Source organism: Sebastes fasciatus, chromosome 5 (genome assembly GCF_043250625.1).
Source record: "Sebastes fasciatus isolate fSebFas1 chromosome 5, fSebFas1.pri, whole genome shotgun sequence".
Classification (NCBI taxonomy): Eukaryota; Metazoa; Chordata; class Actinopteri; order Perciformes; family Sebastidae; genus Sebastes; species Sebastes fasciatus.
This window is the reverse complement of record NC_133799.1, coordinates 30690271-30717352: the sequence shown is the minus strand read 5'-3', so window position 1 is coordinate 30717352 and position 27082 is coordinate 30690271. Positions and strand designations below refer to the sequence as shown.

The window sequence follows — 27082 nt, the reverse complement described above, 5'->3', positions numbered from 1 at the left end:
AGATATCTGAAAGGTACAACTGAGAAAGAGTTGTGTTACAGGAAATGTGACCATGAGGAACTGCAGCTACAAGCGTACAGTGATGCAGATTGGGAAATCAGATGTAACTGACAGACGTAGTACAACCGGTCATGTGTAAGCCTAAATGAAAAGGGTCCTTTTTGATTTCATGGAAAACCAAAAAGCAGCCCACTGTTGCACTATCCACTTGTGAGGAAGAGTATATGGCGTTAGCCGCAACTACACAAGAGTGTATGTACCTAGTACAACTACTAGAGGGCGTTGATGGATGTCTATACGCACCACCTAAGGTTTATGAGGATAACCAAGATACAAAAATCTTTGGCAAAGAATCCTGTAAGCAGACAGAGGTGTAAACATATTGACATTAAGTATCATTTCATAAGGTGGTGTTAACAAGGGGCGTATTTATGTTAACTGACATGTGTTCAATAAAGTTCCTCTGCTCTTGAGAGAGTTCCAGTCAGATCAAGACTGATGCCCCACTGTGTTTATTCCTCCGTTATGGTTTTGGTCTAGTACTGAATACACACGCCAGAATCGCTGCACATATTCAACTCTGCTAACGGGTTATGGGCCCAGAGTTACCCAGAGAAGTTTTGACATACTATGCTATAACTTTTTTTCGACATACAATACTGCGACTTTTTATTTTTTTGACATACTATACTATGACTTTTTATTTTTTTGACATACTATACTATGACTTTTTATTTTTTTGACATACTATACTGTGACTTTTTCAACAAACTTTACCATCATGTTTTGTTTTTTTTCGACATACCATACAATGACTTTTTTATTTTTTTGACATACTTTACTATAACTATTATTTGAAAGTATACTACTGCTATACTATTACTTTTTTTTCCCTCCATGCTATACTATGGTTTTTTTTGACATACTACACTATGACTTTTTTAATTTCTTCCGACATACTATACCATGACTTTTTTTTCAATATACTATGCTATAACTTTGTTTAGACATACTATACTATAATTTTTTTATGCCTTTTTTCGACATACTACACTGACTTTTTTCAACAGACTATTGGCTGTTTTGGCCTCCGTGCCGGTGACAGCCGTGACCAGAGGCATTATGTTTTCGGGTAGTCCGTCTGTCCATACATCCATCCTACCATATGTGTGTCTGTACGTCCTGTCCGTCTGGGTCATTCTCATGAATGCGATATCTCAGGAACACCTTGAGGGAATACTATACTATGACTTTTTTCATGCGCACATCAGGATTCTGCATACACCCTGAAATAGTAGTTTCACAAAATAATTTTAACTCAAGATCCATTTACTCACTTTTTGTGGTGCTTTTCAAAATTTGAGGCATTTTAAAAAAACATCACAACTTTTTAAAATCAATATTATTATTATAATTTATTGACCGAATAATGAAATAAAACTTTTAACTGAAACATTTAATTAAGGTAGTTTTAATTGTCATGGGAATGCAAATGTAATTAATTAAAATTATTTTGGTGGCACTCTCCAGTCTCCACACGTCACAATTTTTTTTTTTATCACTGGCCACCAGATACAGTTATTGTATACATTTATTTCTTCACATCATCCATTATTACAGTATGAACACATATATGTAAACTCATACGTAATAAATTAAAACATACATGTTTATTAGTGATACTGGCTGAATTGACATTAAAATGATAGTTCTGCCCTTATCTGTTGTCTGACTGTATTTTTAACCAGAACCCTGAGTCATCACGCTGCATTCACTTCACCTAGGAATAATTGTACAAATTAGTTCCCAGTTCAAAGCAACGAAAAGAAAAATAACAATCAGACTCATTTAAATCCATCCGATTGCCATGATGTAGTTCTCGGTGCAGCCCCTTCACAGTAACAATGAACATATTGTTCCTGTTACCAGAGACCTCGTCACTAACTAAAATTCCCCAAAAATCATATTCTACCTGAAGTCTGAGCTGGGCAGTATTTTCTAGCAGTGTTCATCATGGACACTCTTTTATCAGTAAGAGGTTTAAATTGTTTATACTTTATTTTGTGTTTACTTACAGCTGATTGAAAATGGCTTATTAGTGAAAGTCATAAGGTTTGAGATAGGTTGAATACATTTAGTCTCATATTTTTGCATATATATATACTGTAAGCTTCAGTACAATACTCAGTTATTATTTGCCTGTAGACGTCAAGCCTTTATGCTACATTAAAAAAGTGGTTATTTTTTTATTGTTTCAACTGTCGTAAATCGTTTCAGCATGAGATGCTTCATAAATACTGGCCCAGATTTACACTTTTTTCCCACGGGATGTGAATGCAGCATTTTTACAATGTTTTAGTTCTTTCGTTTTGTGTGAATACATAAAACAAAAGAACTAAACACACGTGAAATGTCCGTCCTAACAGTTCGATCAAGTACTGTGTCAATGCTAGCTGTTAACATGGTTTATCATTACTATTACGACGGGGAGCTCTTTAGCTCCGTCCTGTCGGTCCGTAGCGAGAGCGGCCTAGCTGAGGATCTTGTGGTACGGGTGGAGCGGGAGGGAGGAGGTGAACGCTCTGATGTCGCTGATGAGCGTAGTTTCCTGGAGCGACGGCGAGGAGGCCGGCAGGAAGGTCAGCTCGCTCACTTCACCGTAGGCCGATGAGGGCGGGTTGTCGGGGCTGCCGGGGCCGCAGCCGGCGCTCGGTTCTGGTGGGTCGTTCTCCTCCACCCCGAAACCAACCACCTGATCGAGACAGAGAATACAAACATGTTAAAGATTGTTTATTTTCTGCTTTTATAGCAAGGATTTGCCCCTTCCTCGGACTGGAAACTGTTGTCGTCTAAATATATTTATACTTTAGAATGCTTGTACTGCTTAGTTTTGCATGTTTAGCCTATTAATTCATTAATAATTAAGACTTTCTTCAAGGTACTAGTCATTGGTTTCAGATCATATCTATTAGAGGTTGACAGATAGTGGATTTTTAAAGGACGATATAACGATAGTTTGGAGAAAGAAACAGCCGAGTCATAGTTTTCTGGAGGGCAAAACAAAGCTTCCTTCCACTGTCCGCCAACGTCAGCTCAGCTTTTACAACACTGTTAGCCAAAATGTTTGATAGTTGTTCAATTGGATGCACAAAGACATTGTGTTACTATATCTGCTCTGCCTGCGTTTGTCTCCAACTTTAGCAATAGCTGGTTTGACCACAGAGATGCAAGTGACAGCCAGCTTGACCGCAGTAGCCAACGTTAGGTAGCAAATGAATGTCCTCCCAAACACCATTAGTGACCCGTCCAGATCGACAGTAAAGATAACTGTAACGTTGCACTTTCATTGAGGCAGCAGTGTAAGGGAGCTAAACATTGCCAAAATACATCTCCAGCAGGGCCCTCTGTGGTCCAGCCCTACAAACGCCTTCATTTTCCCAGGATCAGTCAGAATTGCATAGTGAAAGCGAGGCTTATGGGAAACCAATCTTGTGAGTTGTAAAAATAAAACTTTGACAGGCTTGTGCGGTAGCTCTGTGGAGTTCCCGGTGTCAGCTGCCATGATAGAACGGTGTTTTGCCCTCCAGGGCTGAGCGCCAGTCACGTAACTAAAAACTAGCCGATATAAAAAAAAAAGTAGTACAAAGAAACTTCTGACTATAACAAAAGTACTTTGTGAGTATTTGTGTCTGCAATTCAAATAATCAAAGGCACACTTACATGTACACTGAGCTTCCTCCTGCTGGCGTTTCTGTGTTCCAGGAACCAGGAGACCAGCTCCTCCTGAGAGAACTGCTTCAGAGCATCAATCTGCAGCAGAGACCACAACAGGTTAGAAACCACAAAACAGGACCAGAACCAGAGACCTGTAGCCAACTGTAAGTACCGCCACAGTAGAAATGCTTTGAACCAATACATTCAGTTCTTTTTGATACACGCTATATCTATGTATTTAGAGAAATGTGTTTTCAATGAGTATGTGAATATTCTTACTCTTCAGATAGTTGGTGGTAACTGAAACGCTTTTATAAGGGGTGTCACGCCCAGACTTTCCATTGATCGTGGCATATTAAATCCCAAATACGGTTTCTCTCTCTGTCACGTTTAAGGGTAGTGTTTTTCAAATAATTGTTTTTGTTGACATCCTCATAACATCCCGACAGCAATCTAAAAATGAAACGCTCTGTCATTTCATTCAGCCCAAGGAGCTGTGCAGACCACATACCAACAAGATAGTCAGAGGAACTCTATCTTCAACGCCCCCATCCTATATCCCACCCTAAAGGTAATTATGAATCAGTCAGACATCAACAGGTGTGTCTCACCTCCTTGTTGAGCCTCTTGAAGACGTACTGCTGTGTGACGACCTCAAACCAGTTGCGGTCCACTTCCTCTCCCAGGTGAGCGTCCTCACACTCCTTCAGCTTGATGAGAGCCGTCACCTGGGTCCTGAAGGCCTCCTCACTCAGACCCGAGAGACGCTCCCCGAAGCTGACCAGGAACTCCTCGATCTTCGCCTCCACCAACTCGGTGCTGCGAGGACAAACGGGACGAGGAGTGTTTTTAAAGAGGGAAAGAAACAAACAAACACGGGAGTCAAACATACAGAAAAGTCAACTCACCTGAACTTGGTGGCCTGTGTTTCTACGGTGACGGAGAATCCCAGCACCCCTGAGGTGTTCCTGCAGGTCGGGTACACCTGGTACCTGGGGATTAGGAGGTTTTGTGATTAAACAGAGTGAACATTACTGACCTGTATACTCAGTTTAAATGACTGACACTGACCCCAGTGTCTCTTTCGTCCTGAGGAAGTCGAAGCAGGGCTCCTCCATGTGCATCTGTGGAGACGGACACAAGTCAAAGTCAGTCCAAAACATTTACCAAGGACTTTTCTACAGCAACATAACAGATTGATATGCAGGGAAAGCCTGATATATGCACATATGCACTAGCTTGTCAGGAAGGGGGTTAAATAACGCTCCAAACTAGGCTAAATTTTGGCGAGGAAAAACTGGCATGGCCATTTTCAAAGGGGTCCCTTGACCTCTGACCTCAAGATATGTGAATGTAAATGGGTTCTATGGGTACCCACGAGTCTCCCCTTTACAGACATGCCCACTTTATGATAATCACATGCAGTTTGGGGCAAGTCATAGTCAAGTTATGATTTGAGCTTATTTGTTATGTTAAATGCAGTTAACCTGTGAGGGTTAATGGACAATATTTGTCATTGTTTTGTGTTGTTAATTGATTTCCATTAATAAATATATACATACATTTGCATAAAGCAACTATATTTGTCCACTCCCATGTTGATAAGAGTATTAAATACTTTGACAAATCTCAATTTAGGGTACATTTTGAACAGATAAAAAATGTGAGATTAATTTAGGATTAATCATGATTAATTATGGACAATCATGCGATTAATCACGTTTCAATATTTTAATCGATTGACAGCCCTAATTGAAATTCAACGTCTTGACAAACTGCAGCATTTTTTTACCATATTGGTCTAATATGAAAGATTTTTTTTTTCTTGTTTACAGTTTGTAAAAGTAGGGGTTAAATTACATTAACTTATAATAGCTGCTAATCTTTCCCTAGAGAATTAATATGAAAGTGTTTTTTGGCACAGGAGGGGTCGTCTCACAATTAGGATCATATTGTATTCGTGGCCATATGGTATTTGTCACTAGTATTGGTGAGATGGTAGTAAAAATGTCAACACTCACCACCATCAGCTCCATCAGAGCGTGCTCTCGGAGGTTTTTCAGCCCCGACTGCAACAGAATCCAGATTTAACACATATCAACAAGAGCAGAGAATAAAAAGAAACTTACTTTCCACTACTGTTTAGATTAGATTACATTTCAGACTGCAGAAACAGAGAACACAATATGAACAAATGATCATTGTAGATAACTTTCTAAAACAACTTCTGGATCACATCAGGTCAACCTTGAATTATTAAAGGTTCAGTTCACCTAAATAACAAAAAGACATATTGTTGTACTTTGCTTTTGTTGCATGCAGACAGTTTGGATTTTACTTGCTGAAGCTATCTAACACTTAAATTTCTTCAGCGAATGGAATTTTTGTTTGTGGTGCTCAAAGAATTGAAAAATGACAATACAAACTTGCTTCTTTCCTGAAACAAAGTCTCAGTTACTCAAAATAATGATCAGATTCTGTAGCGTATCCAGAGTAACAGGGACTAGGTTTCTGAAAAGAGATGCTGTTGTTGAAATTTTCAACACACTAACATTGTATTGCTGTTGAGGCAGAATGCTGATATCTTGAAATCTTGACATTTAAAACTGAAACAATCTGCATGACCAGAGTGAACAAGGGGTATGTGGAAAAAACAGGATTTTAATTTAGTAAACGGAACCTTTAAAAGCATCGTAGATGGCGAGTAAATGTGAATCTGCGAGGGTGAAAGTGTGATGGTTTTTTCCTACCTGGTAGTAGACGGTGACCTCAGAGTTGGCGTCTCCTTTGTTGAGAGATTTGACTTTACAGAGAAGCTGTTTCTGAGGCAGCTCCACCACCCGGAACAACACGGGGACCTCTGCCGACAGAGGCTGGAACTGCAGCTTCCTGCAGAGACACAGACAAACTAATAACATCACATTTACACACCAGTCTGGACCGGAACACAGCTGGGCTGCGTACTGCAGGACGAGTCTTCAAACTGGCTGAACGATTCCTCTGTAGCTCAGACAAAAGTTCAGCTAATTTAAAATATATAGACGGACTGGGTAGTGATGGTTTTGATCCATCTTACATCAATGCAACAAATGTTTCTATTTGTTTTCTGGTAAATAATAAATACTCATTTCAGTGTTCTTCACCTCCAAGATGTAAAACCTTTAGAAACCTATTGTGAAAGGTAAGAACGGAAGGAGTGGATCTGGTCTGCGCTGCCTTTGTTAAAGTTGAAAAGAAGGAATAAAGTTTGCCGTCTTGGTTCGGACTAAGGAGCCTCCGAGTTGATATAAATATAAAAATAGGCGCGACTAAACCCGTTCTGCACAGCGTGATTGGTTGATGCCTTTATTTGCGGTGCGAAAGCTCCGAAAAATCAACCTTGTTCCGAAAAATGAAATCGCTTTTTTCGACGCATAATATTCACGTTGTGTGTAAAGATTCATGACAAAAACAACAGTTAGAAAAAATATACTAGCGTGTGAAAAAAAACTCCCCGTGTGAAAAAAAAAGGTCTTAACACTGCAATTTAGAAAATGGTCAACGTTTAAGTACCTTCTTTAAAAAGTTAAATGTGAAGCTTTCAGTCTTAAGAGTGTGAATTTGATCAGAAGATCTGACTTTTGAATTAATCATCCAACACCAGAAACGTTGAGAGTGCAATAATAGAAATGAAGCAGGATACTCACTCAATGTAATACTGCAGAAACTCTTTGGACTCCTGTTGAGGGACACAAAGTGCGTTAGATTACAACTTTTCAAACTGGTTACCTCAACAGGACATTTTAATGGGGAACAAACATCTGTGTGTGAGAGAGGAGTTGGTTTTGAAAAATGAGATTTAAGAACAAAATCTTAAAATAAACCCAGTTAATCCAGAACTACTTTCTACTACTTTCTAAGAAATAATCTGAACTAAAAAAGGTTCTGTCAATTATCCAAAGTAATGAAAGATAAATTGATTTCATTTTTAAATTAGATTTGATTAGATTTTGGAAGGATAATGAGCTGAAAGGTATAAATCTGTTGAGCCTCAAACCCAGCTGTGTTGCAGGATGATAACTCTGCGCATACTGTGTACATCCCTGCAGTGCAGGGTGAGGAAGAGGGATGTTGTCACTAGAGCTGCAAATGAAAACAATCGGCAACTCTTTATATCATGAAGTCATTTTTCAAAAAATGAAATGTCAACTTGCTCCGATTCCAGCCTCTGCTGCTTTTCTTTTGTCTCTCACTAAACTGAAAGCAAACTTAATTATCGTCGGGTTTTAAGACAAAAACAAGAAGTTTAATGACATTGTCTTGATATTTCTCAGTTTTCGGATGTTTTATAGACCAAAGAATTAATCAATAATAAAAAAAATAATCGTTAGCTGCAGCCCGCTAGTTGTCACTAGTAGTTGGCATGGTGAAGTTACTCTTTAAATCATTACAACTTATTGAATTAGGGGACATAATGTGCAATATCACAGACATACTTATTGAACATTTTGAATTAACCATATATGTGTACTTCAGATTTGATATTGTACATACAATAGCTACAATACATACAATAGGTATATGCCACTTCTCATACATATCTATATTCAACTCACCAAGAAGCAGGTTTGAGAAGTGAGCAACTTCTGATCCTTACTGTTAACCTTGTTTATAATTTGGGGATTTGTGGCTTTTGGATATCTGTTTATTGATATTGCATATCTGCACTCTTTTCACACTTTGTACTGCAACTGCTGCACAACAATTTCCCTCAGGATAAATAAAGTTCTACCTTATCTTAAATGTTATCGATCAAAGTTTTGAGCAGCACAAACACAAACTAAATTCTATTCACCTCCAGTATAATCAGAGAAACATAAACAGAAAAAACGAAACTACAGTGGAATTATTTTTTGTAATTTAGGGGAACTGACTGTTTGTAGTGTTTGTATTGCTCTTCAGCTGTACGTTTCTGTTTGTTTTTCTACATCACAGACGTCAGTGTGTCTCACCGTGCTGGTGAAGTTTCCCTGCACCAGCCCCTCGGCGTACAGCTCCGACTTCAGCCCGGTGACGAAAGTCATGAGGTCATCGACGGTCAGACCCTTCGTGACGGCCTGATACTTCTGAATGACCGACCAGCGACAGTGCTCCAGGATCTGCAGACGGACGTCCCTGCAGAGAGACGGATGGGGAGGAAAACCCAAGCCGACACAGAAATCACTGTCAGACTTTCTTTACAGAGGCAGCTGCTGCTCAGTGAACCTCTCTGTTCGGTCACATGTGTTTTATTAAATTACAAACTATGTTGTAGAGTGGTAACAATTAACCAAAAACAAAGAGAGAATGGGACGGACGGACGGACGGACAACCCGGAAACATAACGCCTCCGGCCAGGGGCCTCGCCAACACGGAGGTATAAAAAATTGAAGTTTTGAAGGTTCATTCATCATGTTGACATTTGATTTCTAACTATTCGATACAGCCCTATCTGGTACCCTCTGCAGTTGAGGTAAATAAAGGCCCGAGACACTATTTGAGAATTCTCGGTATTATACTAATCAAATCCTAAAAAATGTATCTGTAAAGTTTTTGTATCAGATAGTGGACTGTGTATCTAGATACCATTAGAATTCTCTGACAATGTGTTGGTTATATAAAAATACTGTTTACAGTGTGTGTGTGTGTGTGTGTGTGTGTGTGTGTGTGTGTGTGTGTGCGTGTGCGTGTGCGTGTGCGTGTGCGTGTGTGCGCGTGCGTGTGCGTGCAGTCAGTGAGACGTACTTGCCCAGCCTCTCAGGTTTGATGAGGATGTTGAAGTAGGTTTTCTTCAGCTGCTCGGAGAACATGTTGAAGACGCCCGGGTCGGCGCTGAAGTCTGCCAGATGATCCACGATCAGTTTCAACAGCAGCTGAAACACCAGTCAGGAGGGGCGTCAATGTGGTGGAAAGTATTTCAGTACATTTACTCAAATACTGTAGTTAAAGGTGGAGTCTGCGATTCTAATCCAATACACTTTTTTGTCAAATTCCGCAAATATCTCCTGATGGTCAGCTAGCTGTCCGTTACACACAACACTTGTTAGTAGGATACATTCATTGTTGGTTTGGGTCTGCATTTGTTTTGTTGACGAGCGTAAAAATATAGAATATCACCAGAGTTTTACTTAAAACCTTCATTTTTTTGGGGGCCACTTGAGGGCAGCAGAAACAAGTGTTAAGCACAACATCGACATATCATCTTCCTAAATTGATATGTTGAACTTGGAGTGGTGTTTGTGTCCTTCTAAGTCCAATATTCACTGACTTTTAGCTCTGTTTTTGGTCTCTACCAACTCCTGGGGGAAACATCCATCTCTGTGAGCTGCTAAATCCTCCACCGTGTTCACCAGCTAGTCTCTAATTGTGTCTGTTAGTGTGTACGGTGCGTCTCCTCACCGGCAGTTTGTGGTTGAAGCCCTTCAGTCGGATCACCAGCCCGTGCTCTCCGGCCACCAGCTTGTACTCCAGCTGAGCCACGTCGGCCTCGTAGGCCGGCTCGGCCAGGTTGTGAGCCAAGACGTTCACGAAGATGTCAAACAGAACCAGACTGAAAGAGGAACAACACGGTGAAACACAACAGCCACAACCTGTCCTCTGTGGTGGTTGTAATAAGAAGATGAATGATGATTGATTTGAACACGTATAAGCGGTCTCTTACTTCTCAGGACTCTTCTGAATGATCGGGGAGATCAGGTTGAAACGAATGTAAGCTGAAAGACAGAAAACATTTTGACTGAATGAATCATTTATGATTTTACTTTGCTGAATAAACTGAATTTAAGTAAATGTATATGCGTAATAAGAAATAATATATAAACAGAGATTGTTCCAGTTTCTCATTGAAGATAATGTTACACTGAGTTAAATATTAAATATAAAACAGGGACTTATTCTAGATGTCTGTATATTCACATTTCCCCCAAAGGAAAATGTTTGGTTAAAATACATGTGTTTGGTTAGACAGAGGTTATAACTGAAAGTTATCAGTTGTCTGGTAGCATTAGCAGGGGACACATTGACTGCTTATTGATGTAGATTGTACATATAAGATCATTATTTACTACATGAAACACAAATATTGTCAGGTTTATAAAGCAACCATGATTTAAACTGTCCACCAAGTAGAGCTGTTTAACCTGCACAGGGTAATTAATGCTCCCAGTGTACACTCTAGACATGTTCGAAGACAAAAATATTGAAAAAATGATTTGTGTTTGATGTGTTTTTCAACAAAATAATTCAATGACCTTGTTAAAAACAGAACATGTAACAAATATTATTTGTTTAACAGCTGCTGAACACAAGTCCGTTCTCAGTGTTTGTGACCTGGAGGTTTCAAGTTTCATACGGAACTGTGATCGACTGCAAACTAATTGTGAAGTCATAAATCCCGCAGGTACGTCCTGGATGTATGAACTACACTGCAGACGGGATTCTCTAGTGTTACTCATCTGAACAGCTCCAGCACAGGTTGAATTTCAAACATTCATGCTTCTCCTGCACTCACCTTTGGGGATCTTGAACTTGTTGTCCTTCTTGTACCACAGGCAGCCTCGCTCGTTGTTCACGATCTTGACAGGAAACTCAGTGTCTGGACAGTCGGACGTTTTCAGGGTGAAATCCGTCGCTGCAGAACGAAAAATAATTTTAAAAAAAGAAGAAGAAAAACTAATTAACGAATCTAATGATTCAGCTGATCATGTTTTTACTTGTTAATCTTGTGTAGAATTAGTACAGTATATGTTGTGTTTGTACTGACCGATGAATTTGTTCTCAGCGGGAAGGTGGAGTTCAGGGTTGAGTTCGAAGTCTCCCGCCCAGCGCTGACCCCACTCCTCTGGGATGCCTGATGAGACAAAACAAACACATCCCAAGTTTCGTATAAGTGCAGTTTTTCATATTTAGTTGTTTGGTTGTTTAAACTCTGGTCCTTTCGTTTCAAAAGTAAGCAGGAGGACACATGATTACAGTCAGTCTCGCAATTCCAGACAATTTGAGATCTCTGCCTACCAATCGTCTGGGCATTTCTAAATGCAAAGTTGTGGAATAGGCGAGAATGCGCCACTTACATGTCCTGGATTCGGACAGGCCAATCACAACCGGTTATCTACATGCGTAGGGACGTACGGGGGTGCCACATGTGGATAACACGCTGTTATTGGGCTACATTGTCCAGGATGCGGCTCCAGGGGAGAGATCCGGCTCAAGGCCCATTCTGGAGCAGTTTACTGGCGGGAGGAGATTCTTTTTTTTATTTTTATTTTAAATTTAAACTAAACGACAGCGGCAACAGTGAGTGACCCGTGTCTGTTAGCACGTTAGCACTTAGCAGAGCAGCTGTAGCAACAAGAGTCGTGTGCATGTGTTTCTGCTACTTCTGCATGTCACCGCCCCAATATGAAGGGCCACCTTAAAGACTTTGGATTAGTTCTGCTATGCAGGTTTGTTTTAAACTCTATAATTATTTCCACCCAGTTTTAGCAATGCAACCAGTCTCTATGGAGCGAAGCATTTAGAGACTGACTTCTGAGCCTAACACATCATTTTTCAAATTATTCAACGGGAAATAAATTGCATTTAACGAAACAAAACACTCACTGCCTAAAGCACAAATGTATGGCAGCTATCCATTTCCTTGTCTGCAAATGTTGCACCCACATATGGGTCTACATCTTAGGATGAATATGTAATAAATAAAATGTATCATTAAATATTAAATTCATGTTAACTGACATGAAATGTCTGCATTCATTTACACTTTCATGCTTCATGCAGTAGATGTAAGCTTATCTGGCAACAATAAACCGAGAAAAAAAAGATAACAGAAACCAAGAGCTGCAAGTGAGATGCTCTGTGTGTGTGTGTGTGTGTGTGTATATGTGTGTGTGTGTGTGTGTGTGTGTGTGTGTGTGTGTGTGTGTGTGTGTCGTACCTTCATTGTTGTAGCAGGTACCGAACCACTTCTCCCTGAGTGGACATTGTCCTTCATTCTCTGGTGACAGCAGCAGTAGGTTGGCTCTGTCTGGAGTCAGCGGGGACAGAGCGGCACTGATCACCTGAACACATAAAAACATAGTTATTTTTACTCAAAATAATAAAAATGTTTGTGTACACCTGGCATGCATGTAGTAATCTATATATTTTTTATATTTTTTCCTTTTCTACAGTACTTCTATTTTAGCCAAATTTACATTCCCCCTCTGAACTTCTCAGATTCTCAGGTCTCAGACTGATTCTGGATCAGATCTGGGTCTTGTGGTCCCGGTTACCTGCGGGTCAAACTCAAACATGAGCTGGTCTCCGGTCAGGAAGTCTTCTTTGGGAAACAGCTGCATGTTCTCACAGATGTTCTCCACAAACTCGATGGGATCCGTCTGTCAAAACCAGAGATAACATGTTTAATCACATTTTTACATTTCATTAAAACACACATCAATGTTCTCATTTATTTCATTGATTAATACAAAGTTTTCATGTCTTTTTTTGCCTTTATAAATGATTCAACAAGTGTCTGAAATTTTATATTTGATCTGTTTTGATTCAGTCTAAACCTAATTAATTGACATTTTAATATAACTTCTAACTTAAAAATTAGGACTGTCAAAGTTAACACGATAATAACGTGTTAACACAAATTTGTCTCAATGCCACTCATTTCTTTAACTTATTAATGCAACTTGGGATTTTTAGGTTGTAGCGGGCTCAGTTTTAAAGCTAGAGGGAAGCTTCTAGTCAAACTAGAAAACCTAAGGAATCCATTGGTACCAACCATGTCATACTGGTTTGTGGACACGGAGGCTAAATAACGCTCCAAACGTACACTAAATTTTGGTAGGGAAAAACTGGCATGTCCATTTTCATAGGGGTCCCTTGACCTCTGACCTCAAGCTACGTGAATGAAAATGGGTTCTATGGGTACCCACGAGTCTCCCCTTTACAGACATGCCCACTTTATGATAATCACATGCAGTTTGGGGCAAGTCATAGTCAAGTCAGCACACTGACACACTGACAGCTGTTGTTGCCTGTTGAGCTGCAGTTTGCCATGTTATGATTTGAGCATATTATTTATGCTAAATGCAGTACCTGTGAGGGTTTCTGGACAATATTTGTCATTGTTTTGTGTTGTTAATTAATTTCCAATAATAAATATATACATACATTTCCACAAAGCAAGCATATTTGCCCACTCCCATGTTGATAAGAGTATTAAATACTTGACATGATAGATGATAGACAGGCTCATCTCATTAAATTCAAACTCTATTATTTCTATCCTTGTAATCATCATCATCATCATCATCATCATTATTGTAGTTTTGATGATCACAACTCGTGAATTATTTCCTCCTTCCAAAATTGCATCATCACAGAGAAGAAGCTGATTGATTTGCAAACACAACAACGTCTGATTGTTAATCACCTGCTGACTGAACTGTGTCTTGTTATTTGGCTGTGAACACATTCATTTACACGCAGTGTTTGTTTTCTAACAGTGTGTGTTTCTGTGCTGCAGTACCTGCTCCTGATAGTGGAACTCGTTGGCTTCGATCTTCTGGATTTCTTCATAGATCCTAAAAAAAAAGCAGTAGTTTGCTGAAATATAAAACTTGATAGAGCTACAAGACACAAAGACAAGCATGCACACATACATGTGTGTGTTTATATGCACATAATATGGTTATTGTTGGCTTTTGGGAATTATTCAACAAATTAAAAGAGCAATCTTTATGTTGCCGTCCTCAGAAACTGTATTTTTAGAAGAATTTTTCCACACTACAGTGACATCTTTGTGCGTACACAAAGATGTCAGAACTGTCAATGAGTTGAACGGCAAAGAAGCAGTGCAATTTCACAGATTGTGACGCAGCGGAGCAGCTGTCGTTACGCGCGGCTGTGACTATTTATAGCGTACGTTCCATTAATTCATCCCAATTTCGCAAACCATCATCGTAGTGAATCAACATTATCAAACATCAGAAGGGTGGTTGATGATTAATTCATAAAGCTCATGTTGAAACAGACTTTACAAAGTGCTTCACACTTCAGGATAAAACTAAAAGAGTATTAACAGGGAGATTATGGTTTAAAAGTTCATAAAAGAATGATGAATTTCATCTCATAAATAATTTAAGTTTATAACTGCACCTTTGATTGATATTTTACAGAGCGCTGTGTAGACTGCTAAAATAAAAGCACTCTCCCCTCACTCTCTCTCAACTCATACTTCATGTCCACCTCATCAGTTCACAGGCAAGATAGATTATTTCATTAGCATTTATTCAGATTTTTCCAGTACTACATTGTAAATGTTTGTCTGTGAGTTATGAATTTTGTTGTCTGAAGATTGGATGGTGAAATTTTTTTTTTTTGCTATTGTTGGACTTTCTGTGTTGTCTGTAAATTTATATGCAGCACGCACATCCTGGCATATGGATTTATGCATGCATATACTTAAGCTCATGCCGGTTGGGTATAGTTATATGCATGACATTATAATAAAAATGTCATTCATTCATTTATATACATATTGTATATTTACTTTTTAAATCCTAATTTTCATGAAAAAAAGGATTCCAGTTTCTTTTTTCAGGTTCAGGGATTAACACAAAGCAACACATCAACACATTTACTGTAGACTTCCGCTAAAAAACCCATGTAAACAATTTCTAATGGTTTTTTTTCACACATGTGCAGTAGAATGAGGGGAAAGATTGTTACTGCAGGGATGAATCATGTTACCCAAAATATGTGTGTGTTTGTGAGAAGCCTGACCTCTGCTGGGGGCCGAGAGTCTGTAGCATCTTCAGATACTGGAACACAAAATGGACCACCTGCACAGAGACAAATAATGAAGCATTTAGAAATAAAAAAACAACAACTATTTTGTCCTCTTCTTCTTCTTTGTTGGAGACTATTTAAACTGCTGAATGACCTCAGAGTTAAAGCCAGCAGCACCAGTTTAAGTGCTTCTCATTCCCCCACCACCCCCCAAAAATACATTTCATTTCTGACGTACACATGGTCTCTACCTACAGAAGAACAGACCTACAGAGTTAAAACCACTGTCAAATCCCTTGTCCATGTGTGTGCGTGTATGTGTATGTGTGTGTGTGTGAGAAGGCTTGTACTGCCATCTTTGTGAGGACCAATTTCATTTTTGGGGGTTTTAAGGTTCAGGTTAGAATTAGGTTTTGGGGTCCTCACAAGTACAGAGAGACAAACATGGGTGCGTGTGCTGACCTGGTAGAAGTTCTGGTAGCCCTGATTGGTGAGGGTGATCGAGATGGAGAAGATGGAGTAGGTGGTGTTCTGGTCAAAACCCGTCTCACTGTTACCTCCAAACAGAGCTAGAGCCCAGCACCTGAAAATACACACACACACACACAAACAGTGTATATACTATGAGTCCCGTGCACTTATTTAACATTTACTATCAGTTTATAATCAGTTAATTTCTTCATGACTCACTTCTTCCTGAGCAGAGACAGGATGCTGCCGGTTCCTTCATGTCCGATCAGCCACGAGATGTAATGAAGAGGCTTCACTCTGGCAAAAAAACACAGACACAAACTCTGTGAAGTCTAATCAAGACTAAGATACAATGAGATGAGTGTAGGCGACAGTTTGACTCGTCTGTACATCAGCTGGACTGTGATTCGTCTGTCTCGGTGGGTGCAGGAGGTGACACCCAACATTTTCTCACATTGTTCCCAAAATCATTCTTCCGTGTTCTACAAAATCAACTCAAAGAGCCTCACTGCAGAGATGCAACACCACCAACTGTGGTGGAAAGTAACTAAGTACACTTAACTAAGTACACTTAAGAACAATTTTGATGTACTTGTATCTCAATCTCGGAACCCATCAGCCATCTGATTGACGACAGCTAAGCCTCTGGGGCCAAGGGGCTATGTTTCTTGGGTTCCGGTGAAGCCAGCGGATATCTGGGCCAAGACTTCCTTTTCCGTGCGTTGCTCATTGTTAACAGTCCGATTAACAACTTGACGACGTGTACGACTTGATTGTTTCACAAGAAGCCAGTTTACAAGATAAAAAAGCGAAATCATCGTCAGACGATAGCCAGTGGGTTCCGAGATTTTTCGGCCAACGTGTTCCGCCTCTTTCGCTCTCAACAGGGACTGTTTAAACCAAAGTCCACTTAAATGTGATCAATACTAACATTACTCAGACTACAAATGGAAACCAAAATGCTTCCGATACCAAAATCTTGTCCCATTGATCACTAAATACTCATTACACAGTTAAAAGTAAAAAATATAACCAAAAAGTAAAACTGACAGCTGCACATGAGAGGGATGATATTTAAAGTCTTCTCATAAATCAGGGTGGAGAACTTGTTTGCCAAAACAAATGTCAGTGCTCCAGTGTAGAAACACATTGGGTTCAGTGTTAATCCAGCTTCTTCAAAACAACATTAGTAAACCTGCACATTTTTATATATATTTTGGTTTGAGGGTTTTAAAGTTGTACTGGACGCTGACTCACCTGTAATGTTTCCCCTGCGGCGGTACAGCCCAGCTAATGGTCAGAGCATGAACCTTCCTCACAGGGACGACTGTAACACACATGTTTGTGTATTAGTATGTATGTAGTGTTGAAATTAGACCAAAAAATCCTCTTGATAATCATATCGTAGACCCGCAATATTAATTATAAGAAAATTATGATTATAAGTTTAGATTTCTCTAATTATTTAAACCGTATTCATGTGATACAGAAAATGTTATATAATTTAACTGGGGATACATTTATTGATCCCCGGGGGGTAAATTAGGTGTTACAGCAACACTAGCAACAGAACAGATCCGGATATATAAAAAAATAATATGAAGAACTAAACCGTGAAACAATATAAGAAATGTATATACAAGTACACACATAGAAAAATAAATAATAAGGAGATGTAGTAGTAGTACATGTGCCAAAATATATTCCATTTTAAAATGTATTAAAGGGTTATGGGATTCTAGAAATATATATGATTACATGTATATAATATACAGTAAGAATAATACTAGCACTACTATCTGACCTCTGTAGAGATGATTGAAAGCTGGTGTGTCAAATGGCTGCTGGAGATGAGAGAAATCGGCTCGAGGTTCACCGCTAAAAACAAACAAAATCAAATAAATGTTACAACACAATATTTTCATTTATTTACATATAAGTATGTACTGATTTTATGCCTCGATTTTTTTACATTTGTCTCTCTCTATATACGATATAGTAATAACAATTGACAAACACGTAATGAAAACAAATAAATCTTAATATGGAGCACTTAGATTTTGTGACGAAGATGCATACTGAGTGGGACATTTTCCAGTGTAAAAATAAACTCTCTGGTGACCGGTCTGGCTTTAGTTTGTATACAAGTATCTCATGTATTGCATGCAGTGTTTTATACTGGTAGGAATCACTACAAGTAGTGATAGTACACTTACTTGTTGGGAACTTTGGTGAAGATCTCTCTCACCCACTGCTCCAGAGTATCCAGAGTCTCTAAACAACAAAAAACACTGTCAGAAAGCAAGAGGGGAAAGGAGGAGAGGAGAGGAAACAAGAGAAGAGGAGGAGAGGAGAGAGCGGGGAGGAGAGGAGGAGAAGAAACAAGAGGGGAAAGGAGGAGAGGAAACAAGAGGGGAAAGGAGGAGAGGAAGAGAGGAGAAGAAACAAGAGAGGAGAGGAGAAGAGGAGGGAGCGGGGAAGTGAGGAGCAGAGGAAACAAGATGGGAAAGGAGGAGAGGAGGGGAGGAGAGGAAACAAAAGAGGAGAGGGGGAAAGGAGAGAGTGGGGAGGAGAGGAGGAGAGGAAACAAGACGGGAAAGGAGGAGAGGAGAGGAAGAGAGGAGAGGAGAGGAGAGGAGGAGAGGAGGAGAGGAGAGAGCGGGGAGGAGAGGAAACGAGAGGAGAGGAGGATAGAAGAGAATACAAGAGGGGAAAGGAGAGGAGATGAGCAGAGAGTGGGGAGCAGAGGAAACGAGGGGAAAGGAAGCGAGAAGGGGAGGAGAGGAACCCAGAGAGGAGAGGAGAGAGCGGGAGGAGAGGAGGAGAGGAAACATCCAACAACTTTACATTCTGGTGTGTAATGAGCATTATATCCTCACAGACCGTAAACTCTAAACACTTAAACCAGCTGCAGTAAAATCAGTAAAAAAGACAAAGCAGACATCTTCAAAGATCCTCTGCAGTTGTGATCATCTCGGGAGAGTTTGTGAGAGTACCTTTGGACTGAACGGTGAGCGTCATGTAATGAGCAGAGTAATATCTCCTCCAGAAGTCTCTGAGCCGCTGGTAGGTGTTGATTTGCTTCTCTCTGGGCTCGTGCTTTAATGTCTGAGCGTTACCTAACAGGAACAGATGTTCAATAGTGAGGCGACATCAAACCACGTCTTTCCAGGTCCATCAACTTAGAAATAGGGACTTTTTGCAAGCTTTAAAAAGTCGTTTAGAATGAAATATGTGACAATTTCATTACAATAAGTGGAAATTGAAAATATGTAAATTAGAAGACAGCTGGAAGAAGAGCACAACATTTATGACTTCTAAAAACGACTGAAGTATTTCTATTCAAGACAATTTAAAACCTTACATTTTTAATTTTTTTGTGGTGTGTAAATGTTTTTTTTCTATATTGAAACAACATAACAAGGCTCTGACATTTAGTGGAAAAGGCACAATAATTAGAGCATTTTACGACTGTGTTGTTCTTACCCCAGCAGAATTTACCCATAGGGTGTCCTGGTTTAGCCAGACTCCCAAACAGCATCTCCTTACGATGCGAGTCAGACGGCCTCGCTAACTGGTACTCTGAACAGGAAATGAGAAAAGAGCCATGGAGTTAAAAAAAAAGTGTGAAATAAAGTGTGACTGGAGCTGAAAAGTCTGGTGGTTACTTCAAACCAGAACACGAGGAGCATAAATGTGTGAAAACATCACCTAAAGCAGATTACAGGGGCACTGGTGCAGAATACAGAAACAGTGTGACGGTGTGTAGTTTATATCGCTCACCGCTGTCCACAGCCTCCACCTCTCTGTCAATGGCATCCTCTATCATCAGAGGACAGATGAAGAACTGAGCCCACCTGGAGCAAAAACATAAATTGTCAAGTGTTCAGTGCCACTGATATGTCATGAAAATGATGACAAACAACATTCAGGGTCAGCTGTCAGCTTCAAACCACCAGCCAACTGAAAAAAATATATATAAATGAAAAAGTGGAGAGCCAGAAAAAGTTGAAAAAGGAATAAAAACATGTGCTGAAATTACAAGTATGATAACCGATCAGTGAATCAACAAAACGTTCATCAAAAAATACTTAAAATAAGCGATTAACATTTATCAGACAAAGTGTATATCATTCTCTGGTTCTCCAATGTGATGATTTCTCTGTTTTATATGATTGTAAACTGAATTTCTTTGGGTTTTGAATTGTTGGTCGGACAAAACGAAACATTTAAAAGACGTCACCGTGGACTCTGGTAAAATGTGATGGCTATTTTTCACAATTTCTGATGAAAGGAGGAGTGTGTTGGATTTAGCGGCATCTAGCGGTGAGGCTGCAGATTGCAACCAACTGAAACTTCTCCTGTGTGCCAAGCTTGTAGGAGAACTAAGGAGGTCGACGTGAAAACGTGAAAAAGGGAATGTCCCTATCTAAAGCCAGTGTTTGGTTTGTCCGTTCTTGGCTACTGTAGAAACATGCCAATAGATCGCCCTAATTGTTACACACTGTACCTTTAATCCCAAAAAAAAAACAAGGGACTAATTGATTATTAAATATTCATTAGCTGCAGGCCTACTGTAAAAACGACTCAGCTTTCTGCTGGTGCAAATGAACAACCACATTGGTTACACATGTTCTCCTAAAGAGGGAACATTTTGACAGCTGTTTTATGTAATGTCAGAGACTCAACCTGAGAAATCCACCTGCAGAACAAACTGCAGGCGTTTCCTCTTCCGACCTGTTTGCCGGTGTTTTGTATCCACCGACTGCTGATCTAAAAACAGCGACAGTAACAACGTGGCGTCAGCGAGGACATCATTTAGCCTGTTGGAGAGCAGCTGAGTGCTTGTGGCGAATCTTTAATGAACTTGTTGACCTCCCATCAGAGAGCCAGATGGCCCACGATGAGCTGCCATCAACACAAACACACAGGACACTGGCCTTCACGACGGGGAGGGGGAGAGGACGCCCAAAAACACATGTTCTCACAGGAATACCTGCGTACCGGCCTTTGGTTCACTGTCAGTTACATACTGGACCCAACTAGAGCTCTGCCACAGCCTCAGGACCATTCTGGTTTGTGTTTGTTTAGTATAAACCTGCTAAAATTAGGTAACAGAGTTGGCCTGCGTCGAACCAGCCTCACCTGTCGAGCGCCTCTCTGAAATACTTCCTCTGCACGTCGAACTGGAAGATTGTTCTCTCACAGTCGGTGGAGGCGTTGTCGCTTCCGCCGTGCTTCTTCAGGAAGGCGTCGAAGCCGTTCTCCGCTGGGTATTTCTCACTGCCCATAAACACCACTGAATATCAGGGAGGAGGGAATAAAAAAGAAATCAGGAGAGGGGATTCATTTGCTAGAAAAAACACAAAACATGATTTTCTTAGGTAAGATGCTCTGCATGCAAATTGCAAAAACTATAAGCTAAAATGTGTAGATCTAAGGAGCTCTCAGACAGGGTGCAGCATTAAAGATGGACTCACTGTGCTCCAGGAAGTGGGCGAGGCCAGGCAGGTCATCGGGGTCACTGAAGCTCCCCACACTGATGCACAGAGCAGCTGCCGCCTGGAAACCACCACATAAACTTTCAAAAGTGTACTTGAATCTACTCACTCAGCATGCTGAAGACCAGACATTCATGTGAAGAAAACAAAGCCTCATCACAACCCCTGCTTCTTATTTTAGCACACTTGATACTTTTGATTAGTGAATCTTTACGTCACCCACCTGCTTCTCAGAGCTCCCTTTCTTCTTCTTCCCCGCGTTCTCCTCGTCCAGCTCATCAAAGTCGCTGTCCTGCTCTTCCTCTTCATTCTCCTCCTCGTCCTCCTCTGACCCCTCGCCAGAATCCCCTTCTTCCTCAGCTCCCCCCTCTTCCTCCTCATCCTCCCCGTCCTCTGTCGCCCCCTTGTCTCCATTGTCGCCGTCGCCCTTTCCGTCCGCTCCGCTGAAGTCCGAGATGAGGAGCACTCGGAGGCCGTTAGTCAGCTCGATGTATCTGCAGAGAGAGCGGGACAGAATCAATAATGGTAGCATAGTATATGATAGTAGATGATAGTAGCTTTAAAGACAAAGGACGCTCTCAGACCTGTGGTTCAGTTACATTATATTACATTACATTCATTGACACTTTTGTCCAAAGTGATTATGTTGCCACGGATTCAGTGACATACGCTGTGAGTTACAACTTGAGTGCTGTGGTTTTCTTTAGCCTATATTAGTTTACATTTAGTCAAGTTGTCTCCATTAAAAGTATGCCGAATCATCTCTTAGCAGCTCCTGTTTGCAGAGTAGCCATGGATGTACAGGCAGCTATCACTGGATTACTTTCATTCTGAAGAAAACGTAAAGACATGATGATTCTCAGGCAAGTTCTGAGGCATCTTTTTTCTATGATTTCTAAGTGGATTTATGGATGTTTATTCACGGTGGCCATTGGAGATGAAGATATCCCACGACAGTGTGAGTCATACTGACTCTAAAAAAAATGTGTATCATGTCTGTGTGTTCAGATTTGACGGAGTTATTATTCTGAGAAAGAGTACGATTTGTGACGCAAATTGCAGCAATCGATCGCTGAAGGGTTTTTAACTCTATCGCACTAGGGAGGCGCCTCAGAGTTTTAAAATCTCTGACCACAGAAAAAAAAGATCCTGATGTCTTTTAGTTCTGGTCCGGTTCGTGTTCACACTGACTTATTACAAATGAACAAACAGCTGTAAACAGGAAGCCACTGACAGGTAACGTTACTGAACCTCGTGTTTAAAGGTTTAAAGGAGTTTTCACATAAACAAACAAAAGTTTGTGTACATTCAGTGTTTCTCACCAAAGCTCATTGTTTGTATACCTGAGGTCCAACAAACACGATTAATTCCTTTCCTTTCCTTCCTCATAAAACATTTGTAAAGCTGATTTTTATATCTTGAATCCCGCATTATTTACATCCGTGCCCCAATCCCAATGTCCCCCCTAAGGACGTAAACCCTGAACCCTCAAGGATTTAACTGACATCACCTGGTAAATGGTTGCGCGTGAGAGGCCGCAAGGGCTTGAAATGGTTTAAATATGAATGGGGCACAACTATGCGGCGACATATCACGTTACTTTGACAATGCCAACAGTGGGTTTATATTTTATGTTTTTACTGCCTATTGAACGTCTTCCAGACTCTTGCCTTACGAGATGAGAGCTAACTGTCAAACCAGGTGTGTAATATAGTCTAACGCTTGCATTCCTCTGATTTAAAGACTAAAACTTAAAACACACACTATCTGTACTACCTGCAACCACCTCTTCTAACCACTGGTGCACTTTAAACTTTGAACTTACTTTACACTACATCCCATATACTGTTTTATAGACTGCACATGTTACATCTATTTATTGTACACTACATGTTTTATTGACGGACGGTACACGCTATGTTCATTCACTATGTATATTCTGTATTTCTATTTATTGTTTTATAATCTTTTTGTACACCTGTACCTCTGTACCTGCGCTTTGCTGCTTTGACACCTGAATTTCCCCCCGGGGATTAATAAAGGTTCATCTTATCTTATCTTATCTTAATCTTATTTCATGTGTTTTTTATGTACCATCTTAAATCCTTAATGTTAATGTTTCTGTGCAAATTTAAATATGCCTAGCTGAACACCCGTGTGCCGTTCTCTTTATTTACCTTTTGATTTTACGCCTCCGGGCTTCCTCTGGTAACCATGGTAACCCTGTGTTTAACGTCACAAGGCTATGAATTGTTGGTAATTCCCTCAGGCAAAGCCTGCTGAAATGCGGACTTTCGGAAAGTATGCATAACAGGCTCAAAATATTTGCGAGAGAACCCTCACCGACTTCACGATTTGACAGTGGCACAGCCCTAAACCTCACAGACTTTGCAGGAACCTGCCTCAAAGTCTGTGAGTGTGGACATTGGGATTGGGTCTATGTTTACTAGCTAGCGGTCGTCTTCTTCACTGCCTTTTGTGGGCACACTGCTCCGCTTCTCTGCACATTAATGCCACCAACTGTCCAACATCAGAACGGTGCAAAATTGGCAGCAACAATGTGTGTGTTTATTTATCTTCTCACAAAAAGCTCACAATTTATGATGAGCTTTATTGCTCCAAGACTAAAACTAAACTGGTAAAAATGGGACAAAAAACAGCTGTCTTGTATAATAATATTACAGAGGAGATTTCACTCATTCATATCGTAAAGAAATGTAATAATAGTTTATCTTTTTAATTCGTGCTAAAATCTACCATCACAAAGTCCTGTCTGATGTCTAACATTTAAACCAGACACTTTTCTCTCTCTCACCTGTATTTCTTCGGGTCACTGGGTGATCTGATGATCTGTGGGTCTCCCTGGTCTTCTGCAGCAACTCCTCCATCTTCGCTTCCATTTCCAGCAGCTTGGGTCCTGACATCCTGTGGTGGCGGCGGCTCACCCTGGTCTGGAGCAGATACCTGTCCTTGTGCACCGCCACTGCTCACTGACTTGTTGGTCTGAGGCATTTTGAGTCCACTGAAGTGAGAGCGCTAGACACACAGGAGAACACACATGTTCATAAATACATATAGTATTGTAGGTCATGTTGTCATGTCAAAATTCAGCATAAACCTTGTACATTTTCTGGAACCCCAACTGTGAACCAGGCCTGATCACATAAGTGTTGGACATCACTAATGCTGTTGTGGCTGAATGGGAGCAAATCTGTGGAGCTGAAACAATTAGTCAACTACTAGCTTAGCCGATCAACAATAAATTAATTTGCCAGCCACTTTGATAATTCAGTAATTCATCAAGCAAAACCACCAAACATTTTCTGGTTCTAGCTTCGTCAAATGTATGCTAATGAATGTAATGCTGCTGTTTGACATACTTTCAGACTACACCAAACACATAAAAAGGTCTGTCCTAAAGCCTTTAATAGTTTCTGACTCTGGCAAAGTGGGAAAAACAGCAAAATTCCCCAAAACTACTGCATCTCTGAATTATCTCTTAAACCAAACCACACACTATTCTATGCGTTGTTTTGGCAACTAATTTAATAATTACTGATGTAATATTTAGACCTCTGGTCTAAATAATTATTGAAAACTAATCAACAGATTATAGGACTACTAACCATGAAAACACAAAGAGGGTAATAGATACTAAAAGAACTTTAAATGTTGGAAGCTGAAAAATCCAATTAGTGTCAGCTGAACTTCAGATACCATTTTAGTACACTGGATTTTGTCCTCCATCACTTACATTGAATTCACTTTAGTAAGGAATCTCTTCACAGCCAGTAGACAGGACTAATACTAATAAGTGATTAGTCACTTTAAGGGCATATGAGTGCTGCTTGAAGATAGATTCATGGACTTATCCTTTAATCAGTGATGAAAATAATCATCAGCAGGGATCCAAACAAATTCCTGCAGCCAGGTCCCAAAATCTGGAGGAAAGCCTTCCTAGATTAATGGCTGTGTAACACATATTCAACATGCACATAAATGAATATCTATTAATCTGTATTTGTAAGGAGATACTGCAGTTATTTCATGGTAACATGAATCAAATGTATGCCGAATTATAGTGTCATCTAGCTAATGTTTCACAAACTATCGCGAGTCTAATTTAATCAAGTGTGATTTTGCCGATGAGAGGCCGAATGAACATCTTTGATTTCATTGATGCAGTTTGGTGGCACCGTGTTATAGCGATGTAGAACTGCGTCCGTTATTCACCAGCTAACAGAACCTAATGTTAATATTCAGTGATTCTAACAGATGCACTGTCAGGACACGCTGGGAAGCTAGCAAGCTAAATGTTTGAGCTTTAAATATTCACAAACAACGTCATTTAAATTACTGCCACTTCAGAGACCGGCAGTAGTTAAGCTAGACCGTTATATGTGATGGTAAAGTAGTTGATGTAGCTGCAGAGCGGCGTCGTTAGCTGTGCATTAGCTCTCAGTAATCCTGTTGTTGAGAAGGACACAACGCTGTTTAACAGGTAATTAGTTCAATACGAGTCGTTTAGTGGAGCCGATAGCTTCATCTGGCCTCTAACACATGGCACAGCAGTGTGGTTTGTTGTGCTTGGACGTAACGAGACGCTCACCTTTGTTCTGCTGGAGTAATGTTGATGAAGTTTAGGAGTTTCGCTTTCAGTACAGCCGCGTAGCGTCGGTCAGCTAGCAGAAAACAAAGCCTGTGATTGGCTGAGAGCTAATCCATCACAGACACACGGGCCGTCTGATTGGTCGAGTCTGTGACGACAAAGGTAAAGTTTGGTTGAAAAACACAGAGTAGTGATGGGTCATGATAATACTAGTGGTTCTCTCAATGATGATATACATTGGTATAACAAACTGGTTTATGTTGTATTTGTAATCACTAACCACAACAATAACAGAATAACTCAATTGTTTGAGTAACTAAATTGTTTGTTATCAGTATTATGTAGACATATTATTTCTTTATATTAATCTTGTCTCTAGGTGGAGGCTTCAGATAAGTCCAGTGGGTTTTTTGCCTCTCCCTGCTCTGTTTATTATTCATTTATTTTTTTGTTATGTTGTATAGTCTTAAATTGTGCAAAACAAATAAACAATAAACAATAACTAAATGCAAAACCATAAGACTGAAATACAGTTTAGTCACAGAAACAGCTAGTCTCATGAAGGCAGTCCTTTGCTGCCTTAGCTTTGATTAATAGCCAAATCTATGGGCCTTTTCAATATAGGAATATAATTACACATGTCTAACTAACTTTAACTGTACATCAAACATAAATTTAAGCATAAATAAGATGACGTTTTTCAGCCCTGAGTAGTGTCTGCAAAACTTCCTTTTAAGCTGCATTTCACGTCTTTATTTGTCATATGCACAACAATTACAGATGAGCAGTCACTGGTAATCAAATTCTTGTTCTCATATATAGCCCATATTTATAGCCCATGTATGTACGCCCGATGTATTAAGAGAGCAAGTTAAGTAAGTTAAACGTTAAGAGAAAAAGTAAAATAAATACATAAATACTAATAAATGAGCCATCAAGGCACTGTATCACATTTATGCATAACATCCTGCAAATCTAGTTTTGA

At 40.0% G+C, this 27082-nt stretch overlaps 2 protein-coding genes across 2 annotated transcripts in view; one reads left to right on the top strand and one right to left on the bottom strand.

The window, feature by feature from the left end:
* uhmk1 (U2AF homology motif (UHM) kinase 1) overlaps positions 1–27082 on the top strand; it is a 123973-nt gene that overhangs the window by 83130 nt on the left and 13761 nt on the right. The window lies entirely within an intron of this gene.
* On the bottom strand, positions 1388–26237 carry LOC141768268 (nardilysin-like). Its single transcript, XM_074636393.1, has 31 exons — positions 26098–26237; positions 24304–24524; positions 21712–21982; positions 21468–21549; positions 21133–21286; positions 19771–19844; positions 19474–19569; positions 18984–19106; positions 18204–18261; positions 17792–17865; positions 17245–17314; positions 16207–16284; positions 15979–16099; positions 15511–15569; positions 14255–14309; positions 13005–13109; positions 12668–12791; positions 11495–11581; positions 11243–11362; positions 10394–10445; positions 10132–10282; positions 9478–9605; positions 8706–8868; positions 7401–7432; positions 6465–6603; positions 5736–5783; positions 4786–4838; positions 4623–4706; positions 4326–4533; positions 3721–3810; positions 1388–2752 (listed from the first exon to the last, which is right to left on the bottom strand). Exons 2-31 carry the CDS (start codon positions 24498–24500, stop codon positions 2531–2533), a joined length of 3318 nt encoding a protein of 1105 aa, XP_074492494.1. The 5' UTR covers positions 24501–24524; positions 26098–26237; the 3' UTR covers positions 1388–2530.